The 23,739-nt window shown below is 49.6% G+C and overlaps 1 protein-coding gene across 2 annotated transcripts in view; it reads left to right on the forward strand.

The window, feature by feature from the left end:
• GRAMD2A (GRAM domain containing 2A) overlaps positions 1-23,739 on the forward strand; it is an 84,159-nt gene that overhangs the window by 38,660 nt on the left and 21,760 nt on the right. For both annotated transcript variants that reach the window (XR_010561718.1, XM_065412173.1), the window contains exons 2-8: positions 2,715-2,828; positions 4,074-4,131; positions 13,389-13,461; positions 14,004-14,107; positions 15,734-15,832; positions 19,936-20,007; positions 23,589-23,651. Coding sequence is in view for 1 of the 2 variants with exons in the window: in XM_065412173.1 (XP_065268245.1) it covers positions 2,715-2,828; positions 4,074-4,131; positions 13,389-13,461; positions 14,004-14,107; positions 15,734-15,832; positions 19,936-20,007; positions 23,589-23,651 (583 nt within the window). In the remaining variant the exon portion in view is untranslated. The remainder of the gene's footprint in view (positions 1-2,714; positions 2,829-4,073; positions 4,132-13,388; positions 13,462-14,003; positions 14,108-15,733; positions 15,833-19,935; positions 20,008-23,588; positions 23,652-23,739) is intronic.

Consider the following 23,739-nt stretch of genomic DNA (forward strand, 5'->3'; position numbering starts at 1 on the left):
GGGTAAGCGGAGGAGAGAATCAGGGGTGCACAGCGGGCCCACCACAGTCCCAGACTGCACGCTGGAGGGAAATAGTCACATGGAGTGTTGGGGTTCTTAGGGATTGGCTTGTTTTGGCCTTGTTTTGAAATGGGATTAGCTTGAATTTTGGCTTATTGTGAAAGTTGGGTTGCTTATTTACCGCATGAAAGTTGGCAACTGTGGTCAGGACCCCCAATTTGAGAAACGCTGGTCTCCCCTGTGAAATCTGTATAGTGTAGGGGAAAAGCACACACATGACCAGATTTCACAGGGGGAGACCAGATTTTTATGGTCCGTGACGTGTTTTTCCTGGCCGTGAATTTGGTAGGGCCCTAATTATCGGCTGTCTTAGCTGCTGCGATGCCAACCACATCAGTGAAGATGAGGGCAAGTTTTGTCTGCCGTCATGTCGGCCAGTCATGGTTAAACCCTGCGGGGACCTAATGATCACAACCATGGGCAGTGGGTGAACCCCCACTTTGGGGAGGCTAGCCCACCGGCCGCGCCCCTTCTGTCCAAGGGCCCCTGCCTACATGCCAGAACCCCAAATTCCCACCTCCCTAACAGGAGATGCCCTGAGGGGGGCCCCCCTGCAACTGGAGGAGCCCTGGTCCACCCGCCCCAGCCACACAGGGCCAAGCCACCTCCCCCGATGTACCGCTCCCACCCCAAGCAGAGGGATAGCACAGTGGTTTGAGCATTGGCCTGCTAAACCCAGGGTTGTGAGTTCAATCCTTGAGGGGGCCATTTAGGGATCGGGGCCAAAAATCTGTCTGGGGATTGGTCCTGCTTTGAGCAGGGGGTTGGACTAGATGATCTCCTGAGGTCCCTTCTAACCCTGATATTCTATGATCAGGCTGATCTGCCGGCCCCAGCACCACGCCGAGCCACCGGCCCTCCTGCCTCTGACGACCCTCACAGCCAAGCCACCGGCCTCCCAAGTGCCGGGTCAGCCCCCCCCACCAGCGCCATCCTGAGCTGCCAGCCCCCCCTCCCCCAGCGCCGGACCAAGCTGCCAACCCCCCCCGAGCCACTGGCCCCTGAAGGCCCTCCCCCAGTCAAACTGCTGGCTCTCCACATCCCTCCTCACTCCCCTGTCCCTGAGGAGGAGGGACGTGGCAAGCAGCAAGGACCTGTGGAGTGGAGGAGGTGCAGGCAGCAGCAGTGGGGGCCTTGGGGAAAGAGCGCAAGCCTTCCCTGGCCTGTTATACCCACCGTGATCACAACTGGATTTTTGTGGTGCAGACACACATCTAAGTTGCCTGACAGGGCTCCTGGCGAAGCGTCCTTCCTTAGCATTGCCTGAACCGCTGCCTCCCCAGCTCCACTTTGTTAGTCCCACTCTCGGTGTCTTTAATTCATCACCTGCTTCCGTGCTGTTCCTGTGTTGTGTGTGGTCCTTTCTAGCCTCTGTCTGGTTGATTTCCTTGTCGCAGCGAGGAACCCAGACTCCACTGCACTATCCAGCCCTACAAAGAGGAAGTGTCCTCTCTCTGGCCTCCGGTGATAACCCTTTGCGGGCAGCCCTGGGACAGTGTTTGCTTTTGGTTTGGTAACTGCTTCATGCTTTGCACTTCTGCTTGATAAGCCTGGTTATAGCAGATAAGAAACTTGAACAGGAGGCAGCTGCTGCTTACAGCAGAGGGTGGGTGTTGCTGGAAATGATGCTCTGGTGTCTGGGAAGGCAGCGGTTTGTTTTACTTTGCGTTCGGCCTGAGACCGGAGGCATGGAACAGTAGATGGGGCTGGTATTGCTAGTGGTTTGGGTGATTTATAGGAGCTTGCAGCTGGGTGAGAAATTCATCCCCAAAGGAAACCTTACATTCAAGCAGAGATGTATGTGTCACAGCCACTCCTTACTGCATCAGAGTGTCCCTCAGTTCTCTGGTCAAACAGATGTGCTTCGTCCCCCTCCGTCGTGTCAATAAAATGCAAAAAACCTAAAAAATAGGCAGTGGTGGGAGGGGTAAATCTCAACCTCTCCTCTGGTACCAAGTGAATTGACAGCTTGGATAGCAGCTGGGCTGTCTCGAAAGAGCTGTAAAAGTGACCCAGCTATCTGTGAAACAGGCTAGATCTTCAGATGGCGTGAGCCGGCGTGAGCCAGCGTAGCTTCATTGACTTCTGTGGAACTATGCTTGCTTATTGACACCAGCTGGGGAGCTGGCCCACAGCATTTCTCTCAAAGGTCATTTCCCTCCAATAAGAGCCAAAAGTTAAGTCTCCACTGAGCTCCAAAGAAAGGTGCCTGGTGCGGTCTCTGTTGCCTGGAGCTCTTGTTTCACGTTGTAGTTATAAAGACCATCTCCACATAAGCTTTTCTACAAGTTCAAACACTCTCCTAACAGCCAGCTCCCTTCCTCCAGCTCTTTCCCCTCTCCTGCTATTCGTTTTAGCAAGCCAACAGGGCAAGAGATTTCACAGGCCTGCTGCAAACTTATAGGAAGTCCAAAGCTTGGGTCTGGCAGCAGCCTTAATTCTTCTGCATATAATTCCAGCAGCAGCTGCATGCAGCAGAGCAAAATACTTCGGCTGCCAATGGAAGTGGTTTGAAATGCTGAAAACCTCCCTGTGCCAATGGGATTTGAAAGCTATAGAATTAGAGGCCTATCTGCCATAGCTAATGCCGCTGCCCCCCAACCCGCGTCGCTGGTGAACTAACAAACTTCCTGTTTTATTGTGTCTGTCTGCAGCACGAAGCCGGTGCATGAAAAAGCAGCTTCCCTGAAGAGCTCTGAGCTCATGCACAGCCAGGAGAAACTGGAGGTGTCTCATAAGGAGAAGAGCTTGGATGCCCTGGATGGCAGGTGAGCTCTGAAATGGTTTGGATTTGTAGGATCTGATGACAGATTAAAGTCTGGAACCATGTTGGTTGTGATCAGCTAATTAGTTCTCTGACATGCACAGGGTGGGTTTTTATTTTAAGTACTGGTTGTGAACAGCTTCCCCTGAGATGTGCTGGCCCTCTGTGCAGCATACCTCCCACAGTGTGACCACATAACCTCTTCTGATCTCTCCCTCTCCCAGGGACGCAGCCACCTTCCTGCATGTCAGAGCAGCAGCGTGCTGAGCACAGAGCTCCTGGCCTAAGTCTTTAGGGCTGTCTGGCCTGGCTGCGTTGACTGCTGCAGTGAAGGAGCTTTCTCCCAACATTCATAGCTGGAGTAGGGCCTTCTAAATACACTTTTTGCATGACTCCAGTGTGCTCTGCGGGGGATCAGTGAAGGGCTGAGAAATCCTATTAAACTAGGCTGGGCCTGGTGTTTCCTGCCAAATATTTGCCCTTCTCCTTGTGTGCCAAGTTCTATCAACAATCACAGCTGGCCCTGGAGTGTGAAATGAAACCCAGCAGGTAGGAAGCTCTTGCCAGCCTTTCACAGGAGAATCCCACATTAGCAGTTAAGGGTTGGATGCTAAACATACCAAGTAATTCCCTTGAACTGCTGCTGGGTCCCTCGCTGTGATCTAGGGTAGGGTCCCAAGGCCACTTGTAGCTTGCAGCCCCCAAAGTGGGGTGAATATAAAAATTTATATCCCATCGCACAGAGGGTGCATCTACTCCAGGTGTCCTGTCTGGCGGTGGCCAGTGCCGGATGGTTTACACCTGCTTCCTGGCATAACACCTTAAATTGTCCACTACTGAACCATGAGAGGAAGATTCCTACCTGACTCCAGCTAGTGTTCAGCGTATATCCTGAAATGCAAGCATTTACACCAATTATATCTGTTACCCTGGCTAGCGTCACTGCAGATGACTCATATAAATGTCCAATTCTATTCCCCTGAGCTACTTGTTTGTCTCCTGCAGCAACTAGTTTCACAGGTTAATTATACTGTGTGCGTAAGGGACCAGGGGCCTGAGAGGGTAGGAAGCTCCTATTGCTTAGGTACTTCCTCACTTTTAATTTCAAGGGCCCTCTTATTAACCGCCCCAGGCTGTGTTCTCAGCACCATTCATTATGTTGTATACCTCTGTCGTATCTGCTTTGGGGAGAGGGGTGGGGTGTCCAATAGATGGCTTTTCACTTGACTAGGATCTCTCTGTCTCGCAGTTTGCATCTGAATGAAGCTCTGAAGGATGAAGAAATAAAGAAATGTCTCAGAGAAGCGGTGAGTCGGGGAGAAACGCTGCCTGTGGTGCATTTGAACTGTTACTTCAGCCTCCCAGCTGATGGCTGCCATGTGATTGGTGGCTATGTGAAGATAAGTGTTTACTGTCTTGTTGCCAGTCTGGGTCAGTATTGGGCAACGGCACCTCTGTGGGCTCAGCTTAAGGCACCAAGAGGCTCTGCAGTGCCTTAAACTGAGCGCTGATCACTGGACAGGAACTCCTGCTCTGGGCATGCTGATTGCTCTGCGAGCACTGTACGGGGAGCAGGGTCTGGGGCCAATCCTGCTACGCGGTGGGGATGCTGTCTTTAGAGGTTCTGCTGCCCCTCTGAGGCCCAACCCTGCCATCTGCTGCACCTCCTGGATTCCATAGTCTCAGCCCCAGTTGGGAATCTCCTCCCTCCACAACTTCTTTTGCTGCACCCGCCGCATCCTTTCCCTTGGCATGAGCAGGCCCAGGTGTATGTCCTCTTCTCATCCCCCCTCCCCCTGCCCGCTTATATCTTCCACCTTTACAAATCCAGGAGGCTATGTATTTCCACTGCCAGTCCCTTTTCCTGCCATTACCAATTTCTGCACATGGGGAGGGGAGAGAATGAAACCTTTGACCTTACTCTGGAAGGACTAGAGGCCTAGAAGGTCATTCAAGTGGCTGCTCCTCTAAGGCATGCAGAATACGGCCTGACAACAAGACTGTGAGCTAGTCTGTGTGCACTGACAGCCTTGTCTATCACAGAACCCTCTTTGTGCCTGGGATAGCCCATTGCACCACGGCCCACTTCCAAGAGACCACAGCCGTTTCTGTGCCTGGAGCTGGTGGACCTTCCTCTGCAGCCCCTGTCATTAACGTGACCTCTCTCCAAGAGTGCGGGAGCTGCCTCCACTCGGCCGGACATCCAGTTCAGTTTCATTGCAGCACAGTCTGTGTTTATTGGCAGTGTTACAGAGCATGAGAGCCGGAAAGTCAGAGACCCATTTCTGCATCAATGGGAATGTACAATGGAAAGCATCACTAGGCTGGCCATCTCTTAGCTATGGAATATGCATCACACTGTAACATAGGGGTCTAATCCCTATCAAAACAGCAGTGTGACTGGCTCCTGAGGGGAAAAGCCTCTGGACAGAGGGTCTGTGTGTAGCCCCTGCCCTGTAATTACAGGGTCTCCTGCTCACATGCAGCTGTCTGCCTTTCTCGGTGATGTCTGCTTTTTGACACAATGCTCACTTGTTAGCATGGAGTCACAGTATATTTAGTTTGTGATCTATAAGTTTACCCTGTACTGTGTGTGTGTGTGTGTGTGTGTGTGTGTGTGTGTGTGTGTGTGTGTGTATACGTGTACACATAGAGCCATTTCAGTAATTCAGCTGTCTGTGTAGGACGGGGAAACAAATCTTTACCAATGCCCTGAGCTACTCTGCTGTAGGCTTAATGAGTCTAAATACCTGCAGTAGCACTTCATCACTTTGCAAACAAATGGAGGCCCTATACCTGTGCTGTGGCTCAAGGTGGGGAATCCGCTCCAGAATATGAGTTATTCACATCCGCAGCGTTTGGACAGCACTTAGAACTCCTATTGAGCAAGGTGGACATTCGTAAGAGACCATGACACTTTGATATCATTGAGGCATTGTGTATATTGCCTCAGAGACCACAGGTAGTTCGCCTTTGGCCTCTCAGCCTCATTTTAAGCATTTTAGCCACTCAAAGCAGGTTATCTCTGCATATTCAAGAAGAGGAAGCAATACACTCGTATGTAGGGGAAATCCCAGTGGGAGCAGGAAGTTTGTTTTAAGCCATAGTGTTGGTCACAGCTCCTCCTTATGTCTTTTAATCTCTTCCAGGCCCGGTCTGTGGTAGGTAAATGGCTGGGTGTATGTCTACACTGCAATAAAAAACCCGCTGCACCAACTCTGAGCCTGGGTCAGCCGCTAAAAATAGAAGTGTAAACATTTGAGCTTGAGACCCTTCCCCCCCCCCCCCCCCTTGAGGGGCTTTAGAGCCCAGACTCCAGCCCAAGGCTGAACGTCTCTATGTGATTTTTAGCCCAACAGCTGGAGCCGCACAAACCAGAGTCAGCTGACCTGTGCCAGCCGTGCTGCAGGTCTTTTATTGCAGCTTAGACGCACTGTGGGTGTTAACTCCTCTCTCCCCGGTGCTCCGTTTTAAGCCTGTATAGTATCAGTTGATTAAATAAAGTGGTGATAAAATTGCACTAAATCTGAGATAATTGTATTGGCTCAAAGGGCAATGAGATCTGGCGAGAGTGCATCTCAGACTGCTGCTTGGTCACGTCTGTCCCATTAGAAAACGTACATGATGGTGTGTCGCTGGCACAGTATGTGGATAAACTTTGAGCCATGTCTTTAGAGGCAGAGTTGTTGGATCAAGCTAACCTAGGTTCCTGCTCTCGCTCACCCCATAGCACTGTGGGGGTCAAACACATGGGCCTGGGGGCTCCCCACCTATCCCTCATAACTTGCTGAACTTATCTTTCTCAATACTAAAGAGAATAGTTTTAAAAAGCTGCTTATTGGTCTGAACCCACAGTGTATAGTGAATGTAACTGACACCAAGATGTTGCTTGATAGAGGAGAAATACCAGCTGACACATTGCTGTGATACGAATAGCTGACTGAGCCAACAGGGGCAGGCGGCTGGTTTGCATGTGGAGTTGTGAGAGAGCAAGCAGGGGTGTTAAGTCACTGCAGGTAAAGAAAGCAAGTCAGGGTGATCTCTGCAGTTAGCCTTTCCTGTAGATTGGGGAGGAGAAGTAAAGGGATAAGAAGGGAGGTGGAGGGAAAGGTGCCAGCGTTGAGTCGTTCTGTAACAGTGTAATGTGGTAGGAGATTTGTGAAGCCAGGGTTCTATGGGATGCAAGCTTTCTCCAGCATCTCTAAAGGTAAAGGACTCCTTATATAAGCAGAGCTTTTGAACAGAAGTTGTAGCCAGAAATGGGTCAGGTCCCCTCTAGTGGTGCATTATGGCCTCTCTAGTCCAAAATAGAGATCCCCTAATTAGCAGTTTGCCTCAGTCCCAGTTGAAGGAAGCTCATGGCAAGCATACCCTGCTATCTACTGCAGGTCAGAATCTTCATGGCGTGAGATCTTGCCAGACCACATGGCAGAAGGAACCTTGTGATAGCTACATTTAGAGGCAGCCGGAGGCTGAGCCGGGAACTCTCCTGGCACACCCACTCAGCACTATATAGGCTGTACCTAATAGCAGATTTGGGCATTGTGGAGAATGGTTAGAGTTTGTTAGTGAAACTGCTGAAATGCACAGTGCTGATATAAGTGCCCTAAAGTAGCATTGGAATGTTGTAGTACGTTAACTCCTTGATGGTGCTTTCCTCATTATCCTGGATATCTGGCAGGGTGGCCTGACAGCAGCGATCCTCTGGCTGTGAGCTGCCTTTTGTCTGCTGCAGGGTAGCCAGCTTTCTTCTGGGGAAGGCAGATGAGTGTTGGGCCACACGTGTGCAGGTTAACGCTTCTGTCTTTCCATTGATGCCTTGTAACTGCTGGTGCTGGATTAGTGTTTGTTTGACAGCTGACTCCTTAGTGCTGCTAAATAATACATGACAAGTGAGGTCCTCGGAGCACCACATTGCTCAGCAAATGTGTTTTAAGCTCCAGCTTTGGTTGACTGACTCCAAATGTGTTTGGTAATAAACTGCTCATCTCAGCCTTGTGCCAACAGAGCAGGGAGCATGGCACGCACAGCCCTGGAATCGCACCATTTTCTCTTCCCTTTTCGTTCAGTCTTATGGAAAAAGGTCCTAAAATGACACATCAGTATATTGTTCAAGCTTCATAACCACTGGTGTTGATTATTCTCTGTATTCTCTGGCCAAAAGCTTTGCTGGTTGAGGTGAGGCTGTATTGCCATTTTAACACAATATGAATCAAATAATTTCTCTCCACTTTCTCGTCTAGATCAGGTACAGCGCAGTCTGTGATCTGGGCCCTGGGCTTCCTTATTTGTCAAAGATGGTGCGCAGCTGAATGCTAACAAGGCCACGGGAGGGACAGGTGATGCATTATGTGCGTCTGCCGCCTCCTGGCAGGTTGTCTGACATGCTGCAGTGATTGACCTCTGGGGCTGTATGTGGAAAGGAGCTTTCTGCAGGAAGGTGTGTGTGTGTCATGTCCACATTGGGTGCTCAATGGAACCTCAGGCTTGGCCATGAGTTACTGCTGTGGCTTTTCCTGTTAGCTTTTGTAAAGGCGGATGAATGCTGGACATGGCAGGCAGAGGGAAGGGGTCCCGTAATGGAAGGCATGGCCCAGGGCAGGACAACAAGGAGAGAAGAGGAAGGAAGCCCCTCATCTGATGGAAGAAGGGGCCTCTCCTCTAAGCTAAGTTCAGCGCTGGCGGGGCAGGTCTCAGATGGTTGAAGTCGGCAGGGTTGCACCAGCTGACTCCAAGAGCTGCATTTAGTATGTGATCCCGACCGCCGGGGTGGAGCCTGCCTGCAGAGTGACCCTCCCTGGTGCCACTTTAAATAAATTTAAATTTTTTGGAGATATCCTATCTCCTAGAACTGGAAGGGAGCTTGAAAGGTCATTGAGTCCAGCCCCCTGCCTTCACTAGCAGGACCAAGTACTAATTTTGCCCCAGATCCCTAAGTGGCCCCCTCAAGGATTGAACTCACAACCCTGGGTTTAGCAGGCCAATGCTCAAACCACTGAGCTATCCCTCCCCCCCCCCCCCCCCCCCCCCCCCCCCCCCCCCCGCTGCACCTTAATCCCTCTTTAGAAAGACGAATTACGGGTGATTCCTCATTCTGAAACAAATCTGATCTTGTTAAAAATTAACTCTCCTTTGGCCTCCATCAGGACTTAGTCCTGGTTTTGAATGGGCTTTCCCACTCAAATGTCGCTCTTTATTTGGCTGAGTGTAATTGCATGCCTGTGTTTGCTCAGCCCTTGGTAAGCACACAGGTTTTCTTGCTGCTTCTGCTTTCCAGTAACGATGGGACAGTCCCGGAAGCTACCTCCATAGTGGCTGAGAACGAATGAATGGAATTTGGCAGTTTGCTGAGAGAGCTTTGACTATTCCCACGTGCATCTGCCCTTGGTTTTGTGTTTTACTGAAATTCTAGCTACTGTTCGATTTCTCCCCCCATCCCCCGTTTTTCTCCGTTCTTTGGACCACTCAAGTCCATGGAAATACTGATTATATTAATAAAATCCAGTGTGTTACTTAAGGTAGAGGTGTTTTTATGTAAATAATAAGTTAGATTGAGTGTAAGTGCAAGGCTGTCTGCTAGAGTAAGGCAATGTAATGAAAGATACACTCGCGTGGACCTATACATCTGTGCTTGTGTCCTTACAGAAAGAAGTGCCAGAACCAGGGCCGGCTCTAGGCACCAGCAAAACAAGCTGGTGCTTGGGGCGGCACATTTTTAGGGGCAGCATGGCCGGTGCCAGAATGCCGCCCCTAAAAATGTGCCCCGGCCGCCCTAGCTCACCTCCGCTGCCGCTCGCGCGCCGCTACTCGCCCTCCCTCCCAGGCTTGAGAGCCTGGGAGGGAGGGGGAGAAGCGGCGCCCGCGCCGCGGCCACTCGGAGTCTCCCCCTCCCTCCCAGGCTCTCAAACCTGGGAGGGAGGGGGAGATCCCAAGCGTTTCGCGCGCCGCTGCTCCCCCCTCCCTCCCTCCCAGGCTTGAGAGCCTGGGGGGAGGAGGCAGGGCTGGGGATTTGGGGAAGGGGCGGAGTTGAGGCGGGGCCGGGGGTGGGGGTAATTAAAAAACGGGAGGGGGGGGGGCGGCCAAAATTGTTTTTGCTTTGGGCGGCAAAAATCCTAGAGCCGGCCCTGGCCAGAACTGCCTGGACGTGGCTCCCCGCTCTGGAAGGAGAGCTGGCGCTCATTGACCTGGCCAGGACGGGGAACTGAACTGCCATCTTTCCCTCTAGAGTAGGCCCAGAAGTGGAAGTGTTGGAGGAGGCAACACAAGGAGCTGGTGCCTTCACTCCTTCCACCTCTCCCGCTTCTGGGCTCACTTCTCTCTCGTGGTTGCTCTTTTATTTTGTCCTCTCATCCCACGTATTAACCCTGATATTTGCCCAGAAAACCAGGACCTTAATTTTTGGCACCAATTTTCACCATTTTTTCAAATGTTTGCAATGAACACCGATACATTCCTTGGAAATTTTAAACAAAATACAAACAACAGAAGAAGGGCCTTGATTACGGGAGGTTTTCATTACATGCTCCTAGACCCCTGAGCAATGTGACCTCTGCAGACTTGATGCAGTTGGGCTGGCTATGTGGAGACAGAAATATGTATAAAAATTAAGCTGAAGAGCATTCAGAGTATGCATCAGTGTCTAGAGGGGTTACAGGCAGGAGGTAGGGAAGGTATGCCGTTGGAACCTCCTACCCGTTGAGGGGGAACCATACAGGAAAATAATAAGATGACAGTAATAAGCAAGCAGTTTGCTTGGCATGGTAGCTCTCTGGGGCAGGGACTATGGTTTCCTTGTTTCTGTGATGGACCTACCATTTATTTATTTATTTATTTATTTGGGCGGGGGGAGGGGGGGGTGGTTTTTTTTAAACAGAATCTATCCGTAATTGCAAGTAGTACTACACTGGGGGTGTGTAGCCAGGACTTGCCTAGTCTGACTTAGGGCCCTGCTGCCGCCTCATTTTACCTTCCAATCTCGCTTCAGACCAGCCACCACATTAGGTGTTTTCAAAATACTGCTCCCCTTCTGGGTGTGGTTAATTATTAAAGAATACCAGACAGAACCCCCTTCCCCAGGCCCAGCAAGTCCTTCAGCAGCCATGTAGTCCTCCCTCTAGCTCAAAAGTCTTTCCAGTTGCTGACAGCCCCCTCCCCAGGTTCTCTGCCCTCCTAGCTGGGCTTCCTGCTCCTAGCAGGTGTCTCTCACAGGCCGCCTGGCTGGGAGCTGTAGAGAGTTGTCGCCGGCCCTGGTACTAGCAGCGCCTCTCTGAGTGAACTCGGGCTGCCCTTGTATTCCCCAGCAGGCCTGGTGTCTAGTCATATGCTCCTGTCCTGGTGTCATTTCCTTCACCTGGAGAGGTGAGCTAACCTTGGCACAGGTAATGCTGAGCCCCAGCTCTCTTAAAGGGACAGCTTTCCTTGTGTCTGGGGTCAATGTTGCTGTGATCATATGCCAAACCCAGGGCATGTAGGGCTCCTTGCAAGGGCTCTTTGTGGTGGTTCCCAGGTCGGGCGGCTCTGGTTCAGGCTCCACTGCCTGTCTCTGCGGTGGCAGGCTCTTTCAGAGGGCGTCATCTCTGCTGGAATTCCAGCTGGTGCTACACCTGCTGCTTCAATCGGGCATTCGCTGGTCGAGTGCAGATCAGCAGGGGCTGTTGATGGAGGAGATGGCCCATGGCTGCCTGAGGGAGGGCAGGGTTCCCCGCGGCCTTGACAAACGAATATTAGTCCCAGTGTGGAGTGAAACGGGGAGTCGGGGGGAGCTGTTGTTTCATTACATTGCTAAGGAGCCTATGGGGGAGTGCTGCTCACCTAACCAGGGAAAGAAGGGGGAGCTCCCCCCATTCTATCACTTCAACCCCTGCTTAGACCCTTGCTGAAGACACCATCTCTTGATGCAAACAGTGCATCTGGCTCTTGCCGCGTGTCACGTCTGATGTACAGGGGTAGATCATTCTGGCAGGTTGCGGTGGCTCCTACAACAGCTGGATTCCTTCCACCACTGCTGTCAGTCAGTGTAGCTGTAGGCCAGGGCCCAGTATGGGATGGTGGTGATGGGTGTGTTCTCCTAGCAGTGGATGAAGGGCAGGTGTTTCTGCAGATTCTTGGTTCTCTCTGCTGCCTTTGAGCCCATTGGCCAGCTATAGAACCTAGCCAGGCAGGTGGAGTCGCTTGTGAGTGGCTCGGTTTATTTCTTCTTAATAAATCCTAGAGGGTGGCGTTGTGCAAATGGCTCATCTGCCTCGAGGAAGGTCCCCTGGGTTACCACATGGTTTCGCAGTCGCTTTGTATTGTGGTGGTGCTAGGGACCCCAGTGATAGACCATGGCCCCGTTATGCTTGGCTCAGTACAAACCCAACACAAAAAGACAGGCCCTGCCCTGTGGAGTTAACAGTCTAAGTAGCGTCCTGGTGTCACTCCTCTTGTGTGTGGGTTATTGTGCCCGCAGGATCTTGTTGCACCCAGCTCTGTATTTCTGTCCCTGCCAGTGCAGTGGAGCAGTCTGCTCGGTTGACAGACATTGGCACATGGGTAAGATGCAGTCCAGACAAAACTGAGAGGCTGCTTCTCGGGTGTTCAAGGGATTTAATCTAAGGAGTAAAATCTTCTTTGTTGTACAGCCTCAGGAGGTTTTCTCTCTGCACCAGATTTACTAAGAGAGCAGTGAGCTACTTGCACATAATTCCATTTTAAACTTGGGAATTGCATAAATGTGGTGCCAGGGTGCTAATGGGCCCAGCTGTGCGATCCAGAAACCTGGCCAGCGCCTTTCCACCTTTGTTGATGCTCTTCAATTCTGCTTCCATTGTTACATAGTGCTTTAAAAGGCACCAAAAATATATTGCTCAGTGTATGTCCTGAAGGGTTTAATTTTCTTAGATTAATTGCCCATTGTCTCATTGCATCCTTGTACTTCCCCGTCTCTCTGTAGCCAGTTCTTGTCTCTAGCATGGGCTTGTCTACACATACAGCCACTGTGGTGCTTAGTGAAGACGCTACTTAGATTGTAAACTCCTCAGGGCAGAGCAACGTAGCTATACCAACATAAGTTTGCAATGTAGACCAAGCTTACAACTGTCGGCTCTTTAAGGCAGGGCCCGTCTTTTTGTTCTGTGTATGCACAGCGCCCAGCACAATGAGGTTCTGGTCTGTCTCCTAGGCACTATGGAAATACAAATAATAAATAATATTCATTAATAATGGAGGAAGCTAAAGTGTTGGGCCAAACATTTGCTTCCTGGTTGGCTTAGTGCCCAAATTGTTTCAACACACGAATGTTCAGACTGTCATCTCCTAGATGAACTAAATATTATAGGGAACTGGCTAGTGTAAGTGTGCACCATTGCTCTCTACTGGCTAAAATTGGAACTGCCCCACTGTGTTATAGACCCTGTACCTCTTACAGCAATTCTTCTTTAGCTCTAGTGGCAGGGCCCCAGGCTTCTGGAGCAGGAGGATCTGGGGTGGGTCCCATTCAGGGGGAGACGGGGATGTTTCTTGTCTGTGTATCAGTCAGGTCACCAGGTAGCTTCTCTGACCACCTGACTGTCTTTTTAATTTCTAGACACCAAATAAATACAACTCGCAGTACCACAAGCTGTTCAAGGACATCCCCACGGAGGAGAGTGTCTTGAAAGGTGAGTGGTGGAGACAGTCTCCAGGGAGTAGAGAGACTTCTGTACAGAACCTCGGTGCTGCACTGGTGTCAGACCAGCGGCCCTCCCCGTTCCCCAGATGACCAGACAGTGGCTGAGACCAGAGGCTGAGGAAGGTGACAAATGCAAATTAACACACAAGCTTTTTCATGCTGGAGATCAGTCTTCGAGTCCCGGCTGGAGGTCAGGAGCTGAGGAGTTTGATCATCGTAGCCTAGGCTCTGTTGGGAGTTTGTCCACCTCGCGCCACACACTTTAATTGTGAGGGACAGTGCTTAGCACGGTGGGATTGGTTCCTTGCTTTTATGAACATCAGATGTCCCCAAAATGTGGGGAAGGGAGAAAATCCCTGTCTGGATGTCCAGGGCACTGTAGCTAGCAGCATCTCAGGGCAGGAGTCTGGCAACGTGCTGGAGTCCCCAGGCATGGCATCCGCACAGGGCTCTGTGGGTTTTGCTGTGGGGCTGGATCTGAGGTCTGTGGGTTCCCCTCCCCTCCCAGTGCTACCTCTGTGTGTGTTACAGTCTGCTCCTGTGCGCTCCAGAGAGACATCCTCATCCAGGGGCGGCTCTACATCTCCCCCAACTGGCTCTGCTTCTATGCAAACCTCTTCGGGAAGGACATCAAGGTAACGCCGCGTGGCTGCTCTCCACCGCACTTCGGCAGAGGCCTGACATTTGATTCCAAAACACCAGCGCCAGCATATGGCAGTGATCTCCCTTCCCCGTCACTGCCTAGCACTGACCTCTGTCCCATGTGGGCCTAATGGACCCTTACCTCATTCTGTCACATACTTGTAGAGAGATTTTATTGAGCTTAGACGGGAGCCCCTGGACCATTCCTTCCCCTGGCCCAGGTTCTGGCTTAGCAGGATGAGATGCGACTTCTAGCGCCCAGTGAAGGGTTACATTGCCAGATGTTCTCCTCAGTGATGCATTTTCCCTCCAGCCCTAAGCTGTTAAATAATGCTGTAGTGCCAAAATCAGCCCGCCATAAGCAGGGGTGAGGGTTTTCATGCATTGCTGGGGGAGCCATCTACGTATCTAGTAACCTCTGAGTCTTCTTAATAGAAATATTGTTTATTTGTGTTGCTTTTTTAATTCAACACCGCAAATATTTTTAGAGGCTCAAACTGTCAGTGCCTCAAGATCAAAGGCTCCTAGAGGATTCTGAAACAGATCTGAATCTTCCTCTCAACTCTCTGCTTGAGTTGTAATTTGACATTTTACTATTAATGCTGTAGCTGACAGGTAGCTTTTTTGTGGGGTTTTTTAAAATTTTTTTTTTTAGAACTGACTTCCTTTAAAAACAGTGCTGAGCAGCTGAATTATTTATACCAGCGGATATTCCTATTTAAACAGATCTCTGATAGAAGGAATGCGAGTCAGCTCCCAAAGTTGAGCATGTTTCAGTGAAGTTATTCTGCTATGAAACTACATCCTGGTTTATTTTTAACTGTGCCCTTGAATGCAGGGACTCTTATCTAGGTCCCTAGACAAAGATCTGCTCTGTTGGTATTGGACAATGGTCTTTTTTTGTGTTAATTGTATTGAAAATGTATAAACTAAAAACCTTTTCAAACCGAGGTTACTACATGGAGTGCGGTGATCCTTAATACTGCTCAGTAAATGTAAAGATGTCCCCAGCCAATGATTGTTACCTAGGTTACTATCAAATACAGGATGCAATTAGACATCCATGTAATGGAGATTGGCTCACTGTATTTCTAAAGAAATTCCACACAGAACTATGTTAACAAACCATCACTAAGGTTGCAAAGTCAAGCATTCAGAAGTTAGGAAATGTGAGAATTAAGGTTGCCCATCACATACTGTTCTTTTCCCAAAGCACCCATCTCATTCAGTGCACTGGGTGCACAGAGCTCCATTAACAGGCAGCTGTTCCGTATTATGTTTAATCCTCGTTGGCCAGCATGGGTATGCCTACACTGCGGGGGGGGGGGGGGAATACCCACGGCACCAAGTCTCAGAGCCTGGGTCGGCTGACTCAGGCTGGTGGACTGCGGGTCTGAGCACTGAGATTCTCCCCCCCCCCCCCCCCCCGCAGGTCTTTTATTGCAGCATAAACATACCCTGCATGGCCCCATGCCTTATTGACTGCATAGTCTCCAGTCCCTGCATGGAACACAGAACTGCCAACTCCCTCGTGGGCTTTTCTGTGGCTCTCGTTCCTCACTGTTGGATCCCCACCTATAATACGTGTGCGTTTACCTGGTGTTTGTTTTACATTTCAGGTGGTTATCCCAGTGGTCTCGGTTCAATTGATAAAAAAGCACAAAACGGCCCGGCTGCTGCCCAATGGGCTGGCTATCACCACCAATGCCAGCAGAAAGGTAACTGATTGGGGGTCTTATTTCCACTCAGCTGCTGTGCTGTGGTCTCATGTGAGAGTCTAATCCGACAGAAGGCCCCTAGGGTGCTCCCCTGCATCTCACATTGTGATGTGACGGAGCATGGGTAGCTGCTCCGTGTCGCGTTGCTGAGACGACCTGGCAACTCAGCTATTATTATAACCCTAAATGTACATAGCATCTCTCATTCCAGACCATCCCCAAATGCTTAGCAAACATGGACCCAATCATGCACTTCATACTTAAGGGAAAACACCCATTGAAAGCAATGAGCGTTGGTGTGAGTAAGGTATGAAGGATGGGCCTTAATTGCAGCAGCCACTTCTGGGGTCGGGCATGGCAGCTGTTTAACTGCTTACAAAAACAATGAGTCCGGTGGCACCTTAAAGACTAACAGATTTATTTGGGCATAAGCTTTTGTGGGTAAAAAGAAGTGGGGGTTTTTACCCACGAAAACTTATGCCCAAATAAATCTGTTAGTCTTTAAGGTGCCACCGGACTCCTCGTTATTTTTGTGGATCCAGACTAACACGGCTACCCCCTGATACTTGGCGCCATAACTGCTTACAGTAACACTACACAATTTAGGCCAGGAAACGAAGAGGAGACTCGCATCCCCAACTGGAACCACAGGGGATGCGTGCGGAGGCAGAATGTCATTCGCATATTGGAATTTGGCTAGGGTCTGAGGGCAGACAATACAGCTGGGAGAATCTTTGCTTTCAGTTCACACACACACACCCTCCCCTGCCTGTGAATTATGTTTTGTGGTTGAGACGAACACAAAGTGAAACCCAGCTGAACCTGGCTACCTTCCTCTTGGCTTCCAGCCAACCCCATTAGCCCAAGAGTAACGGGGGGTCTTATCCAGGTTTATGCCCAGCGTCTTGTGTTATGTGAGTTTTGTTCAGATCTAGCTAATACTCCTTCTGCAAAGGGTCCCATGGAATATTAAAGAGCACAGATGATGAGGCCCTTGGTATGATGTCTCCTCTCAGCTGGCCCCTTGGCAGCCAAAGCCCCATGCTGGGATTTTGGAACACTGCTGAACTGAAGGGACAAGCGCCATGTCCTAGGCCCCAGCACTGCTTTAGCCAGCTCTTCCCCACGGCTTCCAAAGGCCCAAACCAGCACAACTTGAGAGCAGAATTGTGCAAATAATTGATCTTTCAGTCCGGTGGCTGAATCAAACAGTTAACAATGCTGGGGGCTGAACAGAACATTTTGCTTTCAAGTTTAACCTTTTCAAAATCAAATTGAAGTAAAATTCAAACCAAACAATTGTTTTGAATTGAAAAATGGAAACCTTTTGATGTTTTTAAATTTGGTTTTGGGGTGGGGGGACTGGCAAGGATGATGGAGAGCCATTGAACCGTGGGGATTCTTCTGCTGAACTGTCGAATCTGAACTTTAAAAAAAACTCCGTGTGCCAGCCCTTCTAGTCGTGAATCCTTTCACACTGTCAAGTCCCTGCGTATTAGTCTTGTGAACTCAGCATCCTGAAACAATTACATCAAGAGGCATGTGACCTTCCCGCACTCTCAGCCAGTTCATCTGAACTTGTGAGCAGAATTCTCTAATGCTTCTGCTTAAATCCAGCCACTTCTCTTCTGAATGACAGATCAGGTATAGCCTGCAGATGCTCTTGTCCTGGGCATGGTATCCCATAGGGAATGGCAGCTTGAAGAGAACGGGAGGCTGAGCCTCAAAAACCTGGTTTGGAATGTTCGTGTGCTTCAAAAAATGAAATCCCCACTTAATCAGCAAACAAGTCGTTGTTTGTGCAAGGGATGGGGAGTGCAGAGGAGGACACATCTATAATAGAACAGACACTTTGAAGTGGGTGTTAAGCTTCTGAGTTTTGCTACAGATGAAGCTGAAGGAACTTCTGGAGACAGCCAGCCTTCTGTACACCCCTCCTCCTGGCACTAAAATGTGAGAGCAAAGCTAAGCAGTATGGAAAACAGCCCCTTGTTGGGAAATTCCAGCTTGGTAGTGACATCTTTAACAGTGGGAGGAATAAGACTTTAAGTTGGGCCCTCTGGAGGAAAATGGTATTGTTACTTACTTATTTTCCCACTGATTATGTGCACGCACCGAACGCTTTTCCCCTTCCATGCTCTGTTCTGCTATGCAGTCGAGCAAACTTTGCAAGAACCCTGCTTTCTAAAAGGGTCATGTAAATTTCCGTGCGCTGCTCTCTCACAGGAACAGGGCTCCTCACTTGGAGGGTAACCATGCAGAATACAAGCGGTGGCCAGTGTTCTGTCCTGCTGTTGAAGTAGGAAATGGTGGAGTAGATGGAACTCTTCCTATGGAGACTTCAGTACTGCCAATGGCCCACACAACACTGGGGCCTTGTGATGCGGGAGCTTCTACCTTTGGGGAAAAATTCAACACCAAGACTCTGACTGTTCTGACCATAGGCGCCAACTCTGTGGGTGTTCCAGGGCTGAAATTTTTTTTGCAGGTGCATAGCACCCACCGGCAGCCAGCTCCCCCCTTACTTTAGAAAATCAGAAGCCGGCATTTATGGTTCTGACTAATTAATTATCTCACTTTTCTCCTTGAGTTAGAGAGACCAGCCCCAGCATCCTGGCTGGAGTCCCAGCTCTGACCTGTCTAACATCCCCCCCCCAGTTGCAAGTGAAATAGTCATTCTTCATTTCCTTTCCTACATTTATATTCAGTGCAATAAAGACAAATGCAAAGTACTCCACTTAGGAAGGAACAATCAGTTGCATACATTACAAATGGGAAATGACTGCCTAGGAAGGAATACTCTGGAAAGGGATCTGGGGCTCATAGTGGATCACAAGCTAAATATGAGTCAACAGTGTAACATTGGTGCAAAAAAAGCAAACATCATTCTGGATGTGTTAGCAGGAGTGTTGTAGACAAGACACAAGAAGTAATTCTTCCGTTCTACTCTGCACTGATTAGGCCTCAACTGGAGTATTGTGTCCAGTTCTGGGTGCCACATTTCAGGAAAGATGTGGACAAATTGGAGAGAGTCCAGAGAAGAGCATCAAAAATGATTAAAGGTCTAGAAAACATGACTTATGAGGGAAGATAGAAAAAATTGGGTTTGTTTAGTCTGGAAAAGAGAAGGGGGGACACGATAACAGTTTTCAAGCACATAAAAGGTTGTTACAAGAGGAGGGAGAAAAATTGTTCTTTGTAACCTCTGAGGTTAGGACAAGAAGCAATGGGCTTAAATCACATCAAGGAAAAACTCCCTAACTGTCAGAGTGGTTAAACACTGGAATAAATTGCCTAGGGAAGTTGTGGAATCTCCATCATTGGAGATTTTTAAGAGCAGGTTAGACAAACACCTGTCATGGATGGTCTAGATAATACTTAGTCCTGCCATGAGTGCAGAGGACTGGACTAGAAGACCTCTCGAGGTCCTTTTGAGTCCAGATTCCATGATTAGTGAGTACTGGCGCTGATAATCCAATATTCCACCCCAGAGGTGGCTGCATTTTAGTGCTGGCTGAAAACATGCTCTCTAGAACCCATTAGAGTTGAGTTCTCACTGAAAGCCACTCTACAGTACATAGAAGCAAAGTCCTATTAGTCTTAAACCTTAAATTTGTTTTGTTAGTGACCTGAAAGGTAGGTTTTTCAAGGTACCCAGTGTTGGCCTAATTGCTCCCACTGAAGTCAGTGACAAAACTGCCACTAGTGTGAGTGGGATGAGAGTTTTTGCCTCTCCTCTGGGAGTAGGATGATGCCGAGTCCTGGTGTTCCTGCACAGAACCATAATGCCATTGCGGATGGCCCTTCTGTTAGCAAAATGAGCTGTTCCCACGTCCATCAGCATGACGCTGTGCTGAGTCTGCCACACGGCTGGCTGCAGCATCAGCTCTTTGTAACCTGCTCCTGTGCATCTCAACAGAGCGCTTAGCATGGTGGTGAGCGTTTAAATGCTCACACTGTGAAACAGGAGCCAGAACTCCAATGTGCTGTTGGTTCTAACTCTGAGCATCCCAGCAGAGAGAGGAGCCTGTGCCTCCGGGCCGATGTCATGTGCTGAACAGGGATAGCCTCTCACTGCTGCTTCTCTCTCTGTTTGTTTTCAGTACATCTTTGTGTCCTTGATCTCTCGAGACAGCGTGTACGATGTGCTGAGGAGAGTCTGCACGCACCTACAGGTACCCTTCTAGTTCATCACAAATCCAGTAGCTCCCACCAACGGGTTGGAGGGAGCTCGAGACTGAAGTGCGTGCCCTGAAACCACTGTGCTTGGACGGTGGCAGCACTGTATCCGTTGCTCACATGCATTGTGTGATGTGGCCCCTGTCCAGGATGGTGGAAGGCTCTGTATTTTCCCTGTGTGCTCCCTGGGAATAGCTGTCCTGGACGCTGCTGCAGAGCAGACTCTGAAGGGTTTGCCTGACGGATCAAACGTTACAGCCTCACATCTCAAAGTTGCATGGCTTTGTTTGTTCACTGGTCTGCTACTCCCCCGCCCCATGTATGCAGGCAGGGTGATCTGCCGACATCCACTGCCGGGGGTGGAGGAGCAGCTCGAATGGGCATGGGAGCAAGAGCATCTTCCCCTGTGACTTTGTTCGTCCAGCTTCAAATGCCTGTTACTAATAGTGCCTGGATTAGTGATGAGAGAGGAGCACTGGGTCTATCGCTGCCTGATAGGAACCAATGGACGCCCCCAACAGAACCATAGGGCTTAGATGCGTTGATATTGCTGGGGGAGCCGTCTCAAGTGCTGGACAGTGGGAGCAGAGGGGATACCACAGACCCCATTGGGGAGCATCATGTGCCAGCATACTCGGCTGAGAGGCTCCCCAGGGACAGGTCCTAAGGGAGGGACATCTGGGAGGCTGAACTATTGCCCTCTGCTGGCAAATGACAGTGCTGGCAAATGACAGGCATTCAGAAATCAGGGCCATCATAAATCCATGAGATTGTCTCCGCCTGGAAAGGCTTGCAGGATATCAGTCCCACGGCACAGGCCCCAGTGCCAGGCAGGCACTGCCTTCCCTGAATAGAAGAGGGGGAGCTGGCAGCACCCCTTTTCTGCAACTGCGCCTTGGAGCAAGTGATCGTATCGGGCTGGGTCTATGCTTAGCTAGCAGTCAGCTCCTCGAACCTCCCCAACGTTCTCCAGCATGCTCGCATGACTCGGAATATGCCTAGATACGGCCTGGGGTGAGAAAACATGTTCCTGGCTGGTGAGGTTAGCTTCCTCTAGGTGGAATCTTCCGTTAGATCAACCCCCCCACCCCAGTTAGCTTAATTTAGATCGGCCCCATGCAGGGAATGCCAATGCCTCAATGTTTCCATTCATAATAAATGAGTCCAGGCCATTGGGGATAAACCTGCTGTTTAGATTCTCGTTCCCAGTTCGGGCAGCAGAACGGCTGAGCTGTTCTTACCCTTACTGCAAGACAAATCCCCTCTCCTATTAAGCCAGTACCTACACAGATGGCTGATGCTTAAACCTCTGTCTGAGTGCTGTGCGTTCTGCTGCAGTACAGAGCTCACTGAATGTTTCATTCTCGGGCAATCACTGAAGTGACTCCGCTGGAGAGCGGGATGACGTCTGAGTACAGGGCTGGGAGCCAGATCATAGTTGTGGGCAGGATGTTCCAATAAGGCTTTTCCATCTGTCGCCCTGAAATAAACGAATACAGGAAACGTGACTTAACTCAGCCTCGGCACTTCAGTGAGGTCGGTCAGCAATATCCTATGGAGGAGGAAGCTGAGGTGTGGCGAGCTTAAGGGACTTGCCCAAGGGTCATACGGGAATCTGTGGCACCTGGGAATAGAAGCATTGGGCAGTCAGTCCTGCACTTCAGCAACAAGACCATCCTTCTTGCATCTAACACTGACCTGAGCTTGGGCAAGTGACTGCACTTCTCTGTGCCCGGTTCACCACCGGTAAAATGGGGATCATGCACCGGGGTTGGGGGGACGCGGGAGTGAGAATTTATTAAAGTGCTTTGAAGATGGAAAGTTCTGTATGCTTAATATAAGGAAATACATGTCCATGTAATTTGCCTCCTACACGTGTGTGTGTGTGTGTGCGCGCGCCTGCATGCATGCATGCACACAGTAGTGCAGTGTTGCTACTGGAGTTAAATCACATATCCTAACATGTGCTGTTAAACTGCCCATGACATACATTGTTATATACGGTGGTGGTGTAGCCGTGTTGGTCCCAGCATATTAGAGAGACAAGGTGATCTCTTTTATTGCTATCTTGCTGAGAGACGCAGCCTTTGGAGTAGACCTGAGGAAGAGCTCGAAAGCTTGTCTCTCTCACCAACAGCAGTTGGTCCAATACACCCACCTTGTCTCTCTCACGTCATGCGCTGTATTTTATAAAGCACTCGTTTGACTTTCTTGACTTTAAAACATACTCACTTCTGGATTTGGGTTTAAATTTTTTTTTTATATTTCTTGGGGGGAGGGAGGGAAAGAGGTTCAAACCCCACCTGGATGAGAATTATGGATGCTCCATTTGCTTGACTGGTCCAAGCCATCCTCTTACATGTACATTGCCTTCACTGTCCCTAATTCAGTTTACACCTGGAGGTGAAGGTGGTCTTTGTCAAGTGGCAGCTCACAATATGGAAAATCCACTTGGCGGTTAATGTCATAATATTGGCATTGATACTGTTTCCATTGTCTTGACCGGGAGCAGAATCGGGCCCGTGATACATAATTCACATGTCGCATCACAAGAGAGCCTGAATTTCTGCTGTTTTCTAGGTCACTGATAAACTAGGCTGAATCCAAGGAATTTCTTTGCTCTAATGGTGTGCATGTGCATTATTTATAACCTCGATGTAAGAACACTGGCTCTGCCGGTATTTGTGTTTTTTACACTCTCTTTACAGGGGTTTTAAATTTTGGAATAAAAACCATGGTACAAATTAAATCTTAGGGGAAATTTTAAAAAAAGTCTGAGGAGAAGAAATCCATCAGTCCTTAACCTGGTGCTGAGTTTAAAAAGCCTCCAAAGAACCACCTTATTTCTGATGTCTTTATTTTGAGCTATCTGGGTGTGTGGTATAATTCAGAGGTATCCTTAATCCAGAAAAGTATCTCTGGCATGTAACAGGCTGTCAGGAGCTTGGATCTTTCATGGACTTGCAGAGTTCTTCTGCTGATTCATCCTGACAACCAAATTAGGTGGAAGCCAATAACTCTGCCTCAGGAGTTCTTGCTCTCCCCCCCAGTCAGTGTTACCTGTTTTACAGGGAGGAGAAACTGAGGCACAGAGAGGGGAAATGACTTACCCAAAGTCTGGCCATGGGTCTGGAGAGCTGAAACTCAAAGTTCGGCGCTCCTAGCATCCTCCCCAAGCCCAGACTGTCACCAAAGTGTCTTTACGTTATGTTGGTTTTGTTCAGTCTTGGAAACGAGAAGAAACACTCGCATGCTGCTGACTCCTCATTCACCTCTTCTCCAGCCCAGTCTAGCCTGAGCACCCTGTCTCCATTGGAATAACCCATTGTCAGAAACCCTTTTCCAGAAGTCACATGTACAGGAGCCGCAACCCCTAAGGATTTGCATGTGGCAAGGTCGCATACAGGCGATGTTCTTACCGGGCTCACCAGCAGCTTTGGAACCCAGAGTTACTATAACTTTCTGTTGGGGGAGAGAGGGGCAGCGGAGTGTCCTAGTTGGGATGCTCCATTCAGTGCCTTCCAGTGGAGATCCCCTGGGGATGGGTCGGTAATGTCTGCTCCTCCCTCTCTTCCAGGTTTCAAGTAAGAAGAGTTTGAGTTTGAAAGAATTCACAGAGGAACCTGATTCCGTATCCCTGGTAAGAGCCATATTTGCAAACAAGGAATCAATAACAACAATAGAATATCACAGAATGCCCCTGGTAAAATGCCTCTGCAGTGAACATA

The sequence above is a fragment of the Emys orbicularis genome, chromosome 10 (genome assembly GCF_028017835.1).
Source record: "Emys orbicularis isolate rEmyOrb1 chromosome 10, rEmyOrb1.hap1, whole genome shotgun sequence".
Lineage (NCBI taxonomy): Eukaryota > Metazoa > Chordata > Testudines > Emydidae > Emys > Emys orbicularis.